This window comes from Ranitomeya variabilis, chromosome 8 (genome assembly GCF_051348905.1).
Source record: "Ranitomeya variabilis isolate aRanVar5 chromosome 8, aRanVar5.hap1, whole genome shotgun sequence".
Lineage (NCBI taxonomy): Eukaryota > Metazoa > Chordata > Amphibia > Anura > Dendrobatidae > Ranitomeya > Ranitomeya variabilis.
The window spans coordinates 128,223,419-128,244,401 of NC_135239.1; the positions used below are offsets into that span (position 1 = coordinate 128,223,419).

Sequence of the window (20,983 nt, forward strand, 5' to 3'; positions counted from 1 at the left end):
TGTGTACTGCACGGCTCTGCGCTTTATACTGCGCGGCTCTGCGCTGTGTACTGCACGGCTCTGCGCTGTGTACTGCGCGGCTCTGCGCTGTGTACTGCACGGCTCTGCGCTTTATACTGCGCGGCTCTGCGCTGTGTACTGCACGGCTCTGCGCTGTGTACTGCGCGGCTCTGCGCTGTGTACTGCGCGGCTCTGCGCTTTATACTGCGCGGCTCTGCGCTGTGTACTGTGCGGCTCTGCGCTGTGTACTGCACGGCTCTGCACTGTATACTGCGTGGCTGTGCAATATACTACGTGGACATGCATATTCTAGAATACCCGATGAGTTAGAATCGGGCCACAGTCTAATAATCATAAGACTACGGATAGTGGTTTGGAATTGTGCTGTACTGTCACTTTAAGAGCTGATATTATCTGACAAAACTTGTGACCTGGTGAGCTGATGTAGATTTCATAGGAGTTGGCATAGTAACTGTGTCTGACTGCGCATATCAATGAGCTAATCAGCCAGGTGGCAGTTATTTTTAGAAATTGCCTCAGAAACCAGCCCATTATAAACGTATAGGAAAATTTCTCCATTGAAACGCATTGAAAGACTTTTTTCAAACACAAATTGCGCAAAAACTACAAATCCGATCGACACGAAAAATACTTAGCACACCTCTCAGGAACGCTGGCTTCGAAATGACACCTCACTGGAGTCTGTGAGTTTAGCGGTTCGGGCCGCATTACGTGCGGACTGAATAATAAGAATAAGAAGAAGTTTACCACGGTGGAATAACAGTATAGTGCTTTGTTCCAAAGCACTATAATAATAACTAGATGGGTATTTCCTGAAGGAACTACAGATAGTGCTTTGGAATGGTGCCCGGGCTGCCCCTGCAAGACTTTCACACTTGGGTGCCCCTCAGGCGCTGGTTTGGTAGTTGTAGCCCCTCAGGGTTGAGGCTTGGTGGGCCGGGTCACTCTGGGTCCGATTTGGTGGGCCGGGTCACTCTGGGTCCGATTTGGTGGCCCGGGTCACTCTGGGTCCGATTTGATGGGCCGGGTCACTCTGGGTCCGATTTGGTGGGCCGGGTCACTCTGGGTCCGATTTGGTGGGCCGGGTCACTCTGGGTCCGATTTGGTGGGCCGGGTCACTCTGGGTCCGATTTGGTGGGCCGGGTCACTCTGGGTCCGATTTGGTGGGCCGGGTCACTCTGGGTCCGATTTGGTGGGCCAGGTCACTCTGGGTCCGATTTGGTGGGCCGGGTCACTCTGGGTCCGATTTGGTGGGCCGGGTCACTCTGGGTCCGATTTGGTGGCCCGGGTCACTCTGGGTCCGATTTGGTGGGCCGGGTCACTCTGGGTCCGATTTGGTGGGCCGGGTCACTCTGACTGACAGCAGGATAAGGGAATGGCTGATAACAGAGAATAGACTGACAGCAGGATAAGGGAATGGCTGATAACAGAGAGAATAGACTGACAGCAGGACAGGGGAATGGCTGATAACAGAGAGAAATATACTGACAGCAGGACAGGGGAATGGCTGATAACAGAGAAATAGACTGACAGCAGGATTGGGGAATGGCTGATAACAGAGAGAATAGACTGACAGCAGGACGGGGAATGGCTGATAACAGAGAGAATAGACTGACAGCAGGACAGGGGAATGGCTGATAAAAGAGAGAAATAGACTGACAGCAGGACGGGGGAATGGCTGATAACAGAGAGAAATAGAATGACAGCAGGACGGGGAATGGCTGATAACAGAGAGAAATAGATGGGTATTTCCCGAAGGAACTACAGATAGTGCTTTGGAATGGTGCCTGGGTTGCCCCAGCAAGACTTTCACACTTGGGTGCCCCTCAGGCGCTGGTTTGGTAGTTGTAGCCACTCTGGGTCCGATTTGGCGGGCTGCGCCGCTCTGGGTCCGATTTGGCGGGCGGCGCCACTCTGGGTCCGATTTGGTGGGCGGCGCCACTCTGGGTCCGATTTGGCGGGCGGCACCACTCTGGGTCCGATTTGGCGGGCGGCGCCACTCTGGGTCCGATATGGCGGGCGGCGCCACTCTGGGTCTGATTTGGCGGGCGGCGCCACTCTGGGTCCGATTTGGCGGGCGGCACCACTCTGGGTCCGATTTGGCGGGCGGCGCCACTCTGGGTCCGAATTGGTGAGCGGGGCAATAATTATAATATGACTACAGATAGTGCTTTGGAATTGTGCTGTGCTGTCACTTTAAGAGCTGATATTATCTGACAAAACTGTGACCTGGTGGAGTTGGTAGGCGTTGGCATAGTAACTGTGTCTGACTGCGCATATCAATGAGCTAATCAGCCAGGTGGCAGTTTGCAGTTATTTTTAGAAATTGCCTCAGAAACCAGCCCATTATAAACGTATAGGAAAATTTCCCTATTGAAATGCATTGAAACAATGCTTTCCAATGAGGGGGAAACAATTTTCAAATGCAAATTGCGCCAAAACTACAAATCCGATCGACATGAAAAATACTTAGCACACCTCTCGTGAACGCTGGCTTCGAAATGACACCTCACTGGAGTCTGTGCGTTCAGCGGTTCGGGCCGCATTAACTGCGAAAAAAAGCCTAATAATAAGAAAAATAATAATAAGAAGAAGTTTACCACGATGGAATAACAGTATAGTGCTTTGTTCCAAAGCACTATAATAAGTTTACCACGGTGGAATAACAGTATAGTGCTTTGTTCCAAAGCACTATAATAAGAAGAAGAAGTTTACCACGATGGAATAACAGTATAGTGCTTTGTTCCAAAGCACTATAGTAAGAAGAAGAAGTTTACCACGGTGGAATAACAGTATAGTGCTTTGTTCCAAAGCACTATAATAAGAAGAAGTTTACCACGATGGAATAACAGTATAGTGCTTTGTTCCAAAGCACTATAATAATAAGAAGAAGTTATCCACGATCGGATTACAATATAGTGCTTTGTTCCAAAGCACTATAATAAGAAATCGGATTACAATATGTTGCTTGAACCTAGAGGGTTCAAGCACCATAATAATAATAAGAAGTTTACCACGATGGAATAACAATATAGTGCTTTGTGCCAAAGCACTATAATAAGAAGTTATCCACGATCGGATTACAATATAGTGCTTTGTTCCAAAGCACTATAATAAGAAGTTAACTACGATGGAATAACAATATAGTGCTTTGTGCCAAAGCACTATAATAATAATAAGAAGTTTACCACGATCGGATTACAATATAGTGCTTTGTGCCAAAGCACTATAATAAGAAGTTATCCACGTTCGGATAACAGTATAGTGCTTTGTTCCAAAGCACTATAATAAAAGTAACTCCGGTGGAGCGGATACCCTCTGATGTTACAAACAGGAAGGCCTTTTTAAACCGAAAAGAAACGTTTTAGATACATCGTTTGGGAACGTTATATCCAAATGGTTTGAATTATAGAGAGAATTGAAATGTGTTTTTTTTCTACACATTTTTTGCATACATGTTGATCAGGATGTGGTTTGAAAGGATGGACTAATTAGTGGGTGTGCTCCTGAACTTGGTCCACACCCCAAATGAAGTTCCTAAGGCTGGGGTTAAAAGGTTTGCTACTATATATATGTGATTGAATTTTTACTAGTAGGAATTGTATTATTTTTTTATGATACCTGAAGAAGGATATATACTGTATCCGAAACGCATTGAATCTTCTCAATTAATAAAAAAGAAAAAATTAAAAATATCATCTTTTCATGTGAGTCCTGGGAAGCGCTGCAGTTTATGGACTGGATGTGTTAGTTTTGATTTACTTGAATTTTTTATTATCGGATAATCTCTGGTCTCCCTTTGCCTCTCTACATACAGAAATAACCTCTATCTTTTGAGGCTATATTATATAGAATCATTTGTGCTCTACATCATATAGAGACTCTATTCTTATTTACCTATGCAAGAAAGCCCACAATTTATCTATATTGAGATTAATTGTTGATGAGCCATATCCTTGCACGGCTCTCTGTATGTGAGACATGCAGTATTACACAAATTTTGTTTGTTTTGCGCTAAGCACTTTAATTGGGTGTTGGTGGTGGCTTTTTGAGGGAGTCCTGTTTAGGGTCAGGGAGGGATAGCCGATGTGGAGCGGGGACGCCACTTCGTATACATATAGTGTGCCAACTTCCGCTGGTAGAAAGGGTAATTTAGGGTTACATAATACCTATCTTCCCTATACCTTTTCCAAGTGTTTAAACTTATTTCTGCCATATCCTAGGTACCTATGGCCGATTCTACTGTCCTATCCCAGGTCATTTGTGTTGGCTAACCCAGACCCTTTTATGCCCTTTTTTACTATTAAGATTGGTCTATTTTTTGTACTTTTATTATATACCATTAAAAGTTAAGCTTTTCACAGGAATCCCAATGCTTCCAGGACCCCGGGGGACTTGAGCACAGCAGGACTGCCGACTGTAGAGAAACGTTGGCACTGCACAAAGTCCAGCAAGTGCCAACATTTATTTACCATGGGCGGTTGTGAAGGGGATAAGGGGGCTTGATCTGTTCAGGATGAGTGCCGCGGGAGCTCAGGGGAAGGCACATCTCACCACATGTCTCACTCAGCCACCACACCCTCAGTTGTATCCATCTTTAACAAACCTTTCATACTTTCAGATTGATGAAGTTGCGAACATCAATGACATGGATGAATATATTGAGTTGCTTTATGAAGATATTCCAGACAAAGTTCGTGGTTCAGCTCTAATTCTTCAACTTGCAAGAAATCCAGACAATTTGGAAGAATTATTGCTCAATGGCAAGTATTATTTTTAAATATGCCTTGTGGTAGACTGTCGAATTACAGGAATTAAGCTTCTTTTTGTTATTTGTTAATTTTACCGTATTTAGAAACTGCCTTAGGAGCCTTAGCTCGTGTATTACGGGAAGACTGGAAGCAAAGCGTTGAGCTTGCCACAAATATAATATATATATTTTTCTGCTTCTCAAGGTAAGTCTCATATGACCAGTGTAAAATTGTAAATCCTTTGCTTGTATGATGCTCTTTTACAGTATTTACCTTTTATTATCTACTAGATGAAGGCCCGATGCTATCGCATCGGGAGGGCGGTAATGTCACGATGGGGGCAGGCATGCGGCGCTGTTGTTGCCTAAAGGCATCCTGTGATAATCTAATGACTTTTGCATCAGGGGACTCATATGCTTGACGCCTATGTTTAATTGCATTGTTTTTGTCTTAGCGATGCTGTTGCTCTTCAAAAGTCTCATTTGCCCTTTGTTGTCTTCGACATTGTGCCTTTGCTGCTTTCCTTCCATTGTCATTGGATTACTTTTTATGAGGAGCCATGCTGGCTTTGATATTTACTTTTTAAAGGGGTTTTCCCACGAACAAAAGTTCATTTTAAAAATTGTCTGTGTCTGACCATGTATCGAACATACCACAGCTCCTGGGCAGGGGAGGAAGCAAAAGACAATACTGACATTACAGTAGGAGATTGCAGAGGATACATTTTGTGAGGCTAAATATTTTTTAAAAACAGCCAGTGAAATATTTTACCTCACAAAATGAATCCACTGTGATCCACTGCTGTAATGTCAGTATTATTTTTTGCTTCCTCCCCTGCCCAGGAGATGTGGTATGCTCCATACACGGTCAGGCGCAATTAATTTTAAAAATTAACTTTTGTTCATGGGAAAACCCCTTGAATGTGACCTGCTTCCTCTGCCTGTAGACACGTTGCGCATCTGTCTCCAGGATCAGCCAAATGATTCACTGCACCTGCATGTAATTCACGCAGGCGCAGTAAATCGGACCGCCACCATCTTTGTGCAGACAGATAGCGGTGGTCACCTTAAAACTGTGCATGCACTCCTCCTGTACAAAGATGGTGGCAGTCAGTGAATCATTCAGCTGATCCAGGCAGCGTCGTTTTCGCGACGGTGTTCCACTGGTGATACCGCCCAAGAGGCTGTGTGAGTGTGTGTGTGTGAGAGAGAGTGTGTGTGTGTGTTTGGTGTGTACGGCGTATAGAGTGTGTGTGTGTGGTGCGACGGTGTTCCGCTGGTGATACCGCATAATAGGTTGGTACCAGCAGCAGTTTCCATATTGCGACACCCATCACTTGGGTGTCCCAATATGGCGGTCAGTGAACTTCCTCCGCTTGGAATTCTGGAATATGGTGACATCTGGACAGAATAGGAAATGAAAATATTACAAGGCAATTATATAAATGGATTATAGTTTTCTACCTATTTGAATTGTTTATGCATAAGACATATTGCTGAGTATTTCTCACTTGGTAAGTGTTATTTAACAACGCATGTGACCCTACTTTGTTTCATTTGGGTTTTTCTTATTTTGGCATTATGGGCTTGGTTTTGGTTATACAGGTGTTTTACACAACATGAAGAGCAGACTCACCAAAACCTTGTCAGTTGACAAATGCACTCGCAGGGTGCAGCAGGCCCCTGATAATAAATGCTAAAGCAGCACAGGTGCAAGCTACTGATGAGAGCAACCACCCACTCGCCCAAACATTAGGGGGGATGGCTGTCTAGAAGCAAAAATGCACACAGGTAAGGCTTGCATAAGACGCTATTCACACAGATAAATGTGATTCACAGTGTCTGGACATCCTATTGATCACGCCAATAGTATTAGCAGGCAGGCTGTCCAGCACTATATATATACATGCAACACACAAGAACCAACATAAAGAGGCCCTGCCGCACCCTGCAAAAAGATGACAAAAAGTGCAAAAAAATGAAAAATTAAATCTAATATATAAAGCTGAATGTGTGTGTGTATGTCCGGGATTAGCATCTGCACCGTCGCAGCTACATCCATAACATTTTGCACAGTCACACGTCTGTACCCCGAGAGCGTCATAGGCTATGTTGTGAGGCAAAATTTTAACCCCACGCGTTCCAATTCACTAAACAATTTTGCCCCTATCTACATAATGGGGAAAAAGTGAAAGGAAAAGTGTTGGAGGCAAATTGACAGCTGCCAGATGTGAACAAGGAGGACTTAAAGAACAAGAGCAATGGCGCCAAAGAGTATATACCGTACAGTTGCTAAGGTGGGGCCCCGACATGGGATACTCACCACACATGGGAATGTGAACACACACACAAAATGTGCCACACACTACCACGTGCTTGAATACATATACCTCCCTCAGCACACATTTCACCACACATGCACCAACCTCGCCACATAAAAGTCGAAACACAAAAGTGCCACTCAAAACTCGCCATGCGCAAAGCTCACCACATGCAAAACTAAGCTCACGCAAAACTCGCCACACGTGCAAAACTCACCTCATGGAAAACTCGCCACACGCTAAACTTGCACACGCAGAAAAATTGTCACATGCACAAAAGTTGCAACACATGCAAAAGTTGCCTCACACAAAACTTGCACATACTCAAAATAAAAATCTGATTAATAAGCGGACAAACTACAAGAGCAACAAATGTACGATATAGGAAATACGACAGCTGTCAGTCACATGACCTGTCTATTATGTGTATGTGAGAGCTAATATATACTGCCAAGGGGGAGGGCTTCCTGTTGGCTGGGATTTATCAGGCTGCCAATAGCAACCAATCACAGCTCAGCTTCTACTTTGCTACGGTTAATTAATCTGAGCTCTGATTGGTTAATATAGGCAGGACATTCTCAGTATAACAAAGCTTGTGTGAGGTAATAGCATGTCAGTTAGGGTGTGTTGGTGGAAAGGCTGATGTCAGTCACATTACTTCTATGTAAGAGGATATAGAAACTGCCAGTTACAGACTATTTTTATCACAATAATGCCTCATATGAAAAGGAATTGCATGGCACAAATGTCAGCTGATGCGAAAAGAAAAGCTGCTTTAGGGGCCAATGAAAAATGTGAAGACTGAGAAACAAGACCGACACACATGTGAACAGCAGCTGCTTCCTCAAGAGCCAATGAACTTTCTGAGCAGAGGGAAGCGAGGCTTGCAGACAAGAGAATAAGAGCTGCTTCCTCAAGAGCCAATGGACTTTCTGAGGAAAGGGAAGCAAGGCTTGCAGACAAGAGAACAAGAACTGCTTCCTCAAGAGCCAATGAATTTTCTGAGGAGAGGGAAGCGAGTCTTGCAGACATGAAAACAAGAGCTGCTTCCTCAAGAGCCAATGAACTTTCTGAGGAGAGGGAAGCGAGGCTTGCAGACATGAAAACAAGAGCTGCTTTCTCAAGAGCCAATGAACTTTCTGAGGAGAGGGAAGCGAGGCTTGCAGATAAGAGAAGAAGAGCTGTTTCCTCAAGGGCCAATGAGTCATCTCAGCAGAGCGAAGGCCAACTTGCCACTAAGAGAATTGCTATTTCTTCCAACATGGCACAGGAAATGGTTGGAGATTTGAAACATGCTGCCTTTTGTTACCAGTCAGACATAAGCTATCAGGATAATCCTAAAGTTCAGATAGGAAAAATGGATGTGGTTTGCATGTACTGCAGTGCCCTAAAATGGTAAGATGAACTGCCAGGTTTATGCTGTGCAAATGGCAGGATAAAACTTCCACCTCTCCTGTCACCACCAGATCCCCTAAAGTCTCTGATGACAGGTACCAGTACAATATCATAGCATTTCTTGGACAACATCAGGAAGTACAACTCCTGCTTCCAAATGACATCATTTGGTGCAACAAAAGAAATGTTTACAACAGGATTCCATTACAAGGAGACAAACCTCAATTTCTTCAACTCTTCTTCATGGGAAATGCAGAAGCAGAAGCTCAGTGGATATGCTCTTTAATTCCTTACACTCGCCTTGATGTTGTCACTATTTTACAGCAGTTCCTTCACTCCAACAATCCATATGTTCAACTTTTCAAGACTGCATTTGAATGCATGGCAAATGACGATTACAAGGTTGTTATTCGAGCTGACAAAACACCACAAGGTGAGCATCCGCTTCCACATTTGATGAGCTAGCCATCTTGATTGTAGGTAATGATTTTCAAAGCCGTGACATTGTGCTTCAGAAAAGGAACAATAGTTTGCAACGAGTAGCAGAAACTCACAGGTCCTATGATGCACTGCAATATCCAATCATTTTTGTGTCTGCCATGGACTTCTATGCATATAGGATCACAACAAGATTTGCAGAGGAAAATCACATCTTGAAATGCAAACACCTCTTCCACCAATTTATTGTTGACATGTATGCAAAGATTGAGAGTGAACGTCTTTTATATATCCGACTAAGTCAAAAGAAGCTCAGGGCAGATGATTCTTCCATCAACTGTCACTGGAAGCACACGACACATGCATGAATACACACAGGATGCAATGACTTATGTGAGAAAGTATGGCCGTCCAGATCTTTCCATCACCTTTACTTGCAATCCTGCCTGGGAGGAAATTGGAGGGCACCTGTTTCCGGGCCAAAAAACAGTGATTCGCCATGACCTTATTGCTCGGGTTTTCAAGCAGACCTTTCAAAAATGACTAATCTCATCGCAAAATCACATATTTATGGTGAGACACAGTGCTGGATGTATTCAGTTGAATGGAAAAATAGAGGCCTTCCCCACGCCCACATCTTGATCTGGCTGAAGCAAAAAATACAGCCTACCGAAATTGACAATATCATCAGTGCCAAATTGCCAGACCTTCAGATTGACCCATTGCTGTTTGACACCATCACAAAAAACATGATCCATGGTCCGTATGGGAGTCTCAACAAAAATTATCCCTGTATGATTGATGGCAGGTGTTCAAAGCATTACCCACGATCCGTGGTCCAAGAAACCCAAACAGGACAAGATGGATATCCAGTCTACCGAAGAAGAAAGCCAGGGGATGGTGGTGCGGCGTGCCCCCACACCACCGCAGGGCCGAGGGGTACCCGGAGCCGGGCCTCTAGTTCTCAGTCTCGGGGTTGTCACGGTGGCTAGACCCGGTCCGTGGCCCTGTCCGTCAGTGGGGGACGTCCGGTGTAATAGGTGGTAGTAATGGTAGCGATGTAGCGGTGCAGTTGTGGGGTGTAAGTCGCGGTAAATAACGAGGACACCAGGTTGCAGTCTCTTTACCTCTTTACTGGAGATCTCTGAGTCCTCAGTCCAGAATACGGTTCACCAGGCTGCGCAAGTCCGGCCGGTCCAATGGCACCTCCAGAGTTCTCCTCTCAGGTGGAAATCTGTGCCTTCCTTCTAGCGCTATGTGTTGTAGTCCTTCCCTGCTGTGCTCACGGAAAGTAACCCCACAACGGTTGTGTCTGTTTCTTAAGTTCCCTCACAACTCGATTTGATGTTCCTCTGTAATCCACCCCTCCCTGTATTCAGGTTGGAATGGCACCCGTTTGTCAGGTAGGCCTGGAGTTCTTCCGGGACCCTAGAGTCGCCCCTCTCCCGCAATTGCCCCCCAAGACTTCATAGGTGATATGTGGTAGACAGCCCGCCTGAGACCGACTGTCCTGCCGCTGTTTGGAGTATGGCTTGAAGCTGTATTCTAATCCACTCCCTCGGCGTTCCGGCCACCGGTATTGCGCCTCAGCAAGGTGCTGCCTCTTTCAACAAAACCCCTGCTGGTATTCTCCTTCTGCTTGATCTCGTTTCTCACTCAGCACAATCTGTCTCGCTTCTAGTCCTTTCTTGGGCACCGCCGCTATGCTGAGCAGGCACGGTCCCGTTACGTTCTTTCAATGCCAAGCCTCTGCCAGGATCCCACCCCTGGCAGAGACCCTACAGTCTCTCCCTTCACAACACCCCCTGCCACAGGGTGTTGCTCCGTTCAATCCCGTCAGCGTTCTCTCTCTCACTTCCTGCCTGACCCCCAGTTTACCCACTATGGTGGGGAGTGGCCTAATGAATAGCACCCTTAGCTCCCCCCGGAGGCCCAGCTGTGAAACATATTGGTGTCTGTGATACCTGATTGGAGGAACTCCTTCGGTGCCATCGAACGTACCATGGCTCCCCTTAGTGGCGGAGCCACAGTACTGCAACGACCAGGACTCTGGGGCGCTGCAGTGGTTTCACAGCAAAGCTCAAAATGCGTGTTGGATCATCACTCCAAGAGATAGAAATTGACAACAGGTGGGTAGTGCCTTACAACCCTTTGCGCTCAAAAATCTTCCAGGCCCACATAAAAGTCGAATCTTGCCACTCTGTGAAATCAATCAAGTATATCTGCAAATATGTCCACAAAGGAAGTGATCAAGCAGTTTTTGAACTCCAGAAAAATGGACATATTATTGATGAAGTGGAGGCATTCCAGATGGGCAGGTACATAAGCAGCAATGAAGCTGTTTGGAGAATACTAGGATTCTCCATTCATGAGCGCTACCCACCAGTTGTGCATCTGAGTGTGCACTTGGAAAATGGACAGAGAATTTATTTTAACCCAGCAAACTTGCAGCAGCAGCTCCTAACACCACCTAAGACCACCTTCTTGGCATTTTTTGAGCGGTGTCAACAAGACCCTTTTGCAAAAACAATTCTCTACTGTGATTTACCAAAGTACTACACTTGGAATGCCTCCAGAAAAACACTGGAACGGAGGAAACGGGGGCTTGATATTGAAGGCTATCCAGGGGTGAAAGCAACTGATACGCTTGGTCGCATCTACACTGTTCATCCGTCAAATGCAGAGTGCTTCTACCTGCGCATGTTACTTAATGTTGTCAAAGGCCCTACATCATTTTCTGACCTGAAGACCGTCGGAGGCCATGTGTGTGAACCATTCAGCATTCAGGGAAGCTTGCCAAAGAAAAGGACTTCTGGAAAATGATGGACACTGGGACATGACCCTCAGTGAAGCAGCAGCCACACAAACCCCAAATCGACTAAGACACCTCTTTGCTATTATTTTAACAACCTGTAGCATTTCAAATCCTCTTGAGATTTGGACAAAGCACAAAACTGATCTCAGTGAGGACATCCTCATGCAGATTAGAAGGGAAAATCCTCAGCAACTCATCAACTTCACTGAGGAAATGTTCAATGAAACTTTAATGCTCCTTGAAGATCAGTGCATAGCAATGTCAGGAAAAGCCTTACAGTTGCTTGGTTTGCCTGCTCCAATAAGAAATCCTGGAGGCATCCAAATGTGTAGGGAGATTTTCATAGAAACAAACTACAATATTGATGAACTGACAGCATTTGTGTCTCAGAACGAGCCAATATTGGTACCAGATCAAAGGGACACCTATAACTACATTTTAAGTTTCAGTGAAACCAACAAAGGTGGGATTGTCTTCCTTGATGCTCCAGGTGGAACAGGAAAGACATTTGTAATTACCTTGCTCCTGGCAAAATTTCGACAACAAAAAAAGATTGCACTTGCAGTGGCATCTTCTGGAATTGCAGCTACACTTTTAAAAGGTGGCAGGACAGCACATTCGACATTCAAACTACCACTTAACCTGTCTCATAGTGACAGCCCCATGTGTAATATTGCCAAGGGATCAGGACTGGCCAAATTGCTTAAAAAATGCAGTGCCATCATTTGGGATAATGCACCATGTCACACAAAAGGGCTCTGGAAGCAGTGGACAGACTGCTGCAAGACCTGCGTAGCAACAGATATATCATGGGAGGAGTAGTTGTTGTTTTTGCAGGTGACTTCCACCAAACACTACCTGTTATTCCAAGATCAACCCCTGCAGATGAACTCAATGCCTGTCTCAAAGCATCGTACCTTTGGAGAAAAGTAAAGAAAATGTCACTGAACACAAACATGAGGGTCTACATGACAGGCAATGTTTCTGCTGGACTGTTTTCGAGCCAGCTGTTGACTATTGGAGATGGCAAGGCACCAGTAAACTCAACCACTGGACAGATCACCTTCCCAAGCAACTTTTGTTGCATTGTGACTTCCATTGAGGAGTTGAAACCAAAGGTTTTTCCAAACATTCAACTCCACTTCAAAAATTCTGGCTGGCTGTGTGAAAGGGCTATTCTAGCTCCCAAAAATGACAGCGTCAACAAGATCAATCTTCAAATTCTAAATCTCCTTCCAGGTGTGTGCACAACCTACAAGTCAGTAGATACAGTAATAGACCCTGCTCAAGCATTATTTTATCCAACTGAGTTCCTCAATTCCTTGGAGCCACAAGGACTTCCTCCTCACAACCTCTTTCTAAAACCTGCAGCACCTATTCTGCTATTGAGAAATTTGTATCCACCAAAGCTGTGTAATGGAACAAGACTCTTGATTAAGAACCTGTTTCCACATGTAATTGAAGCAACCATTTTGACAGGATGTGCCACAGTAGAAAATGTTTTCATTCCAACAATTCCTCTCATTCCATCTGATTTGCCATTTGATTTTAAACGCCTCCAGTTTCCTGTTCGACTGGCATTTGCTATGTCCATCAACAAGGCTCAGGGGCAGTCCTTGAAGGTAGTTGGAATTGATTTATAATTGCCATGCTTTTCTCATGGTCAACTTTATGTGGCCTGTTCAAGAGTTGGAACAGCCAAAAATCTGTTTGTCTTTGCACCTAAAGGAAAAACTAAGAATGTCGTTTATCAAAAGGCTCTCGAATAAGTAGTAGAAGATTACTTCACATTACTTGGCCAATTTAGTTAAATCTGTATGGAATATCTCTGGTGTTGAAATATATGTTGTAAAATGCTTCTATTAGCTTAGTTTTTGCCTTTTAATAATTACATTTCTATCTATTTGTTTGGTGGTTTTTGTGTGCAGAATACATTTTTGTTAACACATTCTATTTTGCTAACAGCAGTTATTAACCCGGGTGAAGCCGGGTAGAACAGCTAGTAATGTATATAATAGATTAGATGAGGTATTAGTTACAATTTTGGCCAAAATGGATAAGCTCACAACCCAACGTCAAGGTTCCTCATAAACTTGCGAGTCCTACTCTAATATCAAAAACAGCTAACATAGAAAAACTCAAAAAAACACAACATGAAGAGCAAACTCTTCATGTTGTTTTTTTTTGTATTTTTTTTAGTTTTTATACAGGTGTTTTAGCCTAATAAATCATTTTAAACTTTTGCACAATTGCTTAATTGCTATCAAATGCTGGAGCACAAAATCTATCCAATTTTGTATTGGCCCCGAAGCATGGTATAAATATCCAAATGGCCCTTGGCAGAAAAAAAGATTCCCCATCCCTGTGTTAAAGAATTATGCAACTTTTTCCTCTTAACTGGTGTAAAAAGGTAAAAGACAAAAAAAAAAGCTTTTAATTTTGCACAAGATTCATAATTCATGAAGAATTTGATGCATAAAACTGCAACAAATCTGATAAGACAAAAAAAATAAAAAATCATAAAAATGCAAATTATGAATCGGCTCTTATTTATTTCTGATCTATTGCTGTTCCTGACACTGATTGTCAACCTTCTCCCTTTCTGTGACTTGGATGAAAGCTGCGGGCAGACACATGTGGGCAGAGGGAACTGCAGATCATGAAATATTATGAGATGCTGAGTGTGGACATCATTGCATGTATGACAGAACCCAGGTAACATTGCAGCTAACGGGGGTACTGCTCATAACGGCACAATACATGGCCACTATGGGGCTCTTGAGCTGGGGGGCCCTTTGCCTCTCGGCACCTGGCTCTCCTCCCCATCATCACAATTTCATCAATATCCATATCTTCATGATGCAGAAAACTTTGAATAGAATGGTGGATCAGATTGCCAGGGGCTCTCTGATCCATCATTCATGCTGTGCCTCTGCCTGTGAGTCTGACATACTGTGCACTGCAGGGGCAATGATGTCACTACCTTGCGCCCGCTATGTGGGGGCCTCAGTACTACTCACACAGCACAGACTCGAGCAGTGTGTTTTTGTGTTTTTTGTTTTTTTTTTATATTAAGTTGTGGGTTGGCTATCGTACTTAGTGGGTGTTGATGGAAGCACACATACCAAGTAAAGAATGATTGAAGGCCACCTTCAGAGTAGAAGAGGGTAGAAGCCATCATTCTCAGTGGGGGGACATCCTACTGAGTAGGGTGCTGTGGGGGCCATAATACTGAGCAATGGGCCACGTGGGCCCCATACTGGGTACTATTGGGGCCTTCATACTCTATTGTGATATCATACTGGGAGTATCATACTGACAGGTCGTGATAGTTTGTGGGGAGGAACTATGTGGCTTTCATACTGGGAGGGAGCAGTTTTGGGGCATTATGCTGTGGCCGTATTATACTGTTGTTATTGGCACTGTGGGGACATCATCCATTGCTAAAGGCACTGTTGAGTCATCATACTGTACATGTATAGGATAAAATAGTAGAGGGAGATTCACTATTTGGATATCATACTTAGTATGTGTGGATGGGGACATTTTTGGGAGTGTCATCTATACAGTGCCTACAAGTAGTATTCAACCCCCTGCAGATTTAGCAGGTTTACACATATGGAATTAACTTGGCATTGTGACATTTGGACTGTAGATCAGCCTGGAAGTGTGAAATGCACTGCAGCAAAAAAGAATGTTATTTCTTTGTTTATTTTTTTTTTTAAATTTGGAAAAAGATTTTTCAGAGGGTCATTTATTATTCAACCCCTCAACCCACCAGAATTCTGTTTGGTTCCCCTAAAGTATTAAGAAGTAGTTCAGGCACAAAGAACAATGAGCTTCACATGTTTGGATTAATTATCTCTTTTTCCAGCCTTTTCTGACTATTTAAGACCCTCCCCAAACTTGTGAACAGCACTCAAACATGGTCAACATGGGAAAGACAAAGGAGCATTCCAAGGCCATCAGAGACAAGATCGTGGAGGGTCACAAGGCTGGCGAGGGGTACAAAACCCTTTCCAAGGAGTTGGGTCTACCTGTCTCCACTGTTGGGAGCATCATCCGGAAGTGGAAGGCTTATGGAACTACTGTTAGCCTTCCACGGCCTGGACAGCCTTTGAAAGTTTCCTCCCGTGCCGAGGCCAGGCTTGTCCGAAGAGTCAAGGCTAACCCAAGGACAACAAGGAAGGAGCTCCGGGAAGATCTCATGGCAGTGGGGACATTGGTTTCAGTCAATACCATAAGTAACGTACTCCACCGCAATGGTCTCCGTTCCAGACGAGCCCGTAAGGTACCTTTACTTTCAAAGCGTCATGTCAAGGCTCGTCTACAGTTTGCTCATGATCACTTGGAGGACTCTGAGACTGACTGGTTCAAGGTTCTCTGGTCTGATGAGACCAAGATCGAGATCTTTGGTGCCAACCACACACGTCATGTTTGGAGACTGGATGGCACTGCATACGACCCCAAGAATACCATCCCTACAGTCAAGCATGGTGGTGGCAGCATCATGCTGTGGGGCTGTTTCTCAGCCAAGGGGCCTGGCCATCTGGTCCGCATCCATGGGAAGATGGATAGCACAGCCTACCTGGAGATTTTGGCCAAGAACCTCCGCTCCTCCATCAAGGATCTTAAGATGGGTCGTAATTTCATCTTCCAACAAGACAACGACCCAAAGCACACAGCCAAGAAAACCAAGGCCTGGTTCAAGAGGCAAAAAATCAAGGTGTTGCAGTGGCCTAGTCAGTCTCCTGACCTTAACCCAATTGAAAACTTGTGGAAGGAGCTCAAGATTAAAGTCCACATGAGACACCCAAAGAACCTAGATAACTTGGAGAAGATCTGCATGGAGGAGTGGGCCAAGATAACTCCAGAGACCTGTGCCGGCCTGATCAGGTCTTATAAAAGACAATTATTAGCTGTAATTGCAAACAAAGGTTATTCCACAAAATATTAAACCTAGGGGTTGAATAATAATTGACCCACACTTTTATGTTTAAAATTTATAAAAATTTAACTGAGCAACAAAACTTTTTGGTTTGTAAGAGTTATGAATCTGTTAATAAATCCTGCTCTTGTTTGAAGTTTGAAGGCTCTAACTTATTTGCATCTTATTAAACCTGCTAAATCTGCAGGGGGTTGAATACTACTTGTAGGCACTGTATATATAATTGTCTAAGGTCCACTTCCGTCTGTTTGTCTGTCTGTAACGGAAATCCTGCATCGCTGATTGGTCATGGCCGGCTGGGCGCGACCAATCAGCGACAGGCACAGTCCGGCCGTGAATTGGCCCCTCCCTACTCCCCTCCAGTCAGCGCCCACTTAGCAGTCCGCTAAACCCCGGCATAACGCGGTGTTACGCAGTCCATTAATGCTGCCATTAACCCTGTGTGACCAACATATAATGTTAAAAATAATAATACAAAAAATATATATTATATTCTCACCTTCTGGCTTCCGCGGCAGCCTTTCCCGCTCCTCGCGACCCTCCGGTCCCAAGAATGCATTGCAGCAATGACCCATGATGATGCAGCGGTCTCGCGAGATGATGACGCAGCGGTCTCGTGAGACCGCTACATCATCACGGGTTATTGACGCAAGGCATTACTGGGAACGGAGCATCACGGGGAGCATCACTAAAGGCCTGGGCTGGATCTGGGAGCTGCAGGAAGGTGAGTATATAACTATTTTTTATTTTAATTCTTTTTTTTTAACAGGGATATGGTGCCCACATTGCTATATACTATGTGGGCTGTGTTATATACTACGTGGGCTGTGTTATATACTGCGTGGGCTGTGTTATATACTGCGTGGGCTGTGTTATATACTGCATGGGCTGTGTTATATACTGTGTGGGCTGTGTTATATACTGCGTGGGCTGTTATATACTACGTCGCTGTGCTCTACACTACGTGGGCTGTGCTATATACTACGTGGCTCTGCAATATACTACGTGGCTGTGCTATACTGTGTGGCTGTGTTATATACTACATAGCTGTGCTATATACTACGTGCCTGTGCAATATACTACGTGGCTGTGCAATATACTACGTGGCTGTGCAATATACTACGTGGCTGTGCAATATACTACGTGGCTGTGCTTTATACTATGTGGCTGTGTTATATACTGCGTGGGCTGCGCTATATACTACGTGGCTGTGCTATATACTACGTGGCTGTGTTATATGCTACGTAGCTGTGCTATATACTACGTGGGCTGTGTTTATATGCTACGTGGGCTGTGAGACTTTTTTGCCCGGGGCCCTCAAAAACGTGCACCTGGCCCTGGCTTCACTGATTGGTCGCGGCCGGCCGCGATCAATTGGCGACAGGCGCAGTCCGGCCGCGAATTGGCACAGGATTTGAACCACGATGCGCTAATTGGCCGCGCCCGGCCTGCCGAATCCTGTGTATTCATTGCATTATTCTGAAATCTTCATAAATAAACTACATACATATTCTAGAATACCCGATGTGTTAGAATCGGGCCACCATCTAGTAGTCTATAATAGCCATTAAGGGATATCGTGGGTGAAAACACTGAGGGGCTTCAATCGGGACATAATTACTGTGTACATGCCACAATGTCCTTCTCCCTGTTTATAAAAGATGATGACTTTGCTGAGTGCACATATTAGAAATGATTCATCATTTCTGGAGGGTTTTCAACCTTTTTGCTTTTTTGTTTTGTAGAATTAGTTGCTGTTTTCGATTTCAAGGACATGAAAATGGCACCTGCAGTTCATGAATTTGGTTTGAAGTAAAAAAAAAAATGGCACCAAAAGTTGCAGTAATTGCACTTAAATTTTGACATATACAAGGAAAGAACTATAGTGACGTTGCGGCAAATTTAGTGAAGTTTTTTAAAAATTGCAATTGATATATAAAATAGACTTTCAAAGGTGGAAAGACAATAATGTATTGGGTGCAAACAGAAAAAAGCGTAAAACTCACTAGACAAAAAAGCAAGCACAAAGGCAATGATGAATTGGGGTGTATGTTTGTGTCTGTCATTATTTCCATGGAAAAAAGCTGCAAAAATCACAGGCAACTTTTATAAAATTTAAATAAATTCATAACGTTTCTTACAAGGTAAAAATAAGGGGTTTAAGGGGTAAAAGGTAAAAAAAGCTTCAAGAAAAGTGTCAAGAAAGCACAAGGGTGGTGTAACACACAGTGTTGTTTTGTTTTTAAAATCATTGCTGCTTTTAATGCAGCTATTGGCGCCAAAGCCATTAGTGGTGCTTCATTTATATGTTCTATTCCCTCTGAGTCCACTTCTGGCTTTGGCTTAAATTACTGCAGCAAAAAACTGAAGTGGTACTTAAAAAATGCAATGAATATGAAACTACCCTGTGGTGATACGCTACCTGAGTGTGTTGGGGGACACTCGCTTGGCATAGGATTTAAGCACTCAGGCACGGTTTTTCCACAAATTAAGTCCGTACCGGTTTATTAAAGCATCATAAACCGTATCTCGAACAGTTCATTATACCGCCATATCAGCATTTCACATACGGTTTTACATTGCCTTCAGTGGTCACACTGGTATCTCTCTCCATTACAGTTCATTACATGCATCAACGGAACATATTGAACCCCGACAGTCTGTTCCAATGGCCGATACATCTCTACCGTATATCACAGGTTTTTTCCCATACCAGGGATTACCTCACAGGAACTTCGGCTCCACACACTGACTCCTGTCAGTGCTGGTTCACAGGGAAACTGCCTCACTGGGATCACCGTCCTTGTGACCAGGGCACCTCCGATAGTCCAGACCCACAGTAGGAACTGTAGCTTCCCCAACACAGAAACCGTCTCAGGCTCTGAAGATGCAGCCTTTCCATGCGATTCCAGGAAGACCAATCACAGGCACTTCCAACACACAGGCCATCAGTCCACGATCTACCCAAGTGCTTACAGGACTCCAGTCCATCCGCGGACAATCCAACACTCTGACCATTCCAGGACTCACACTCTTACCAGGTGCTTGCAGGACTCCAGCCCATACCAGGACAATCCAACACCCTTGAGCATTCAGTCCATAGCCTCAGCAGTGCTTCCAGGACTCCAGCCCACTTCAGGACAATCCAACACCCAGGCTATTGCAGGACTCACGGACTCAGTGCCTCCAGGACTCCAGCCCATACCAGGACAATCCAACACTGACTGTACATCAGGTCCACGGTCTCAGGTGCTTGCAGGACTTCTCCAATACCAGGAGTCTCCAACACTGGATGAGGATGAGGAAAAAGCCAATATGCTAAATGACTTTTTTTCATCAGTATTTACAAAAGAAAATCCCATGGCAGACAAAATGACTAGTGATAAAAATTCCCCATTAAATGTCACCTGTTTAACCCAGCAGGAAGTACAGCGGCGTCTAAAAATAACTAAAATTGACAAATCTCCGGGCCCGGATGGGATACACCCCCGAGTACTTCAGGAACTAAGTACAGTCATTGATAGACCATTATTTTTAATCTTTAAAGACTCCATAATAACAGGGTCTGTACCACAGGACTGGCGTATAGCAAATGTGGTGCCAATATTCAAAAAAGGGGCAAAAACTGAACTCGGTAATTATAGGCCAGTAAGCTTAACCTCTACTGTGGGTAAAATCCTGGAGGGCATTCTAAGGGATACTATACTGGAGTATCTGAAGAGGAATAACCTTATGACCCAGTATCAGCACGGGTTTACTAGGGACCGTTCATGTCAGACTAATTTGATCAGCTTCTATGAAGAGGTAAGTTCCGGACTGGACCAAGGGAAGCCAGTGGACGTAGTGTATATGGACTTTTCCAAAGCTTTTGATACGGTGCCACACAAAAGGTTGTTACATAAAATGAGAGTAATGAGGATAGGGGAAAATATGTGTAAGTGGGTTGAGAGCTGGCTCAGGGATAGGAAACAAAGGGTGGTTATTAATGCAGCACACTCGGACTGGGTCGCGGTTAGCAGTGGGGTACCACAGGGGTCAGTATTGGGCCCTCTTCTTTTTAACATATTTATTAATGACCTTGTAGGGGGCATTCAGAGTAGAATTTCAATATTTGCAGATGACACTAAATTCTGCAGGGTAATCAATACAGGGGAGGACAATTTTATATTACAGGAAGATTTATGTAAACTAGAAGCTTGGGCTGATAAATGGCAAATGAGCTTTAATGGGGATAAATGTAAGGTCATGCACTTGGGTAGAAGTAATAAGATGTATAACTATGTGCTTAATTCTAA

The 20,983-nt window shown here is 44.3% G+C and overlaps 1 protein-coding gene across 3 annotated transcripts in view; it reads left to right on the forward strand.

Moving 5' to 3' along the window:
• The window catches only part of KIFAP3 (kinesin associated protein 3), an 811,853-nt gene that overhangs the window by 281,498 nt on the left and 509,372 nt on the right, over window positions 1-20,983 (forward strand). For all 3 annotated transcript variants that reach the window (XM_077276224.1, XM_077276225.1, XM_077276226.1), the window contains 2 exons: window positions 4,643-4,784; window positions 4,877-4,976. In XM_077276224.1, coding sequence (XP_077132339.1) covers window positions 4,643-4,784; window positions 4,877-4,976 — 242 coding nt within the window. The remainder of the gene's footprint in view (window positions 1-4,642; window positions 4,785-4,876; window positions 4,977-20,983) is intronic.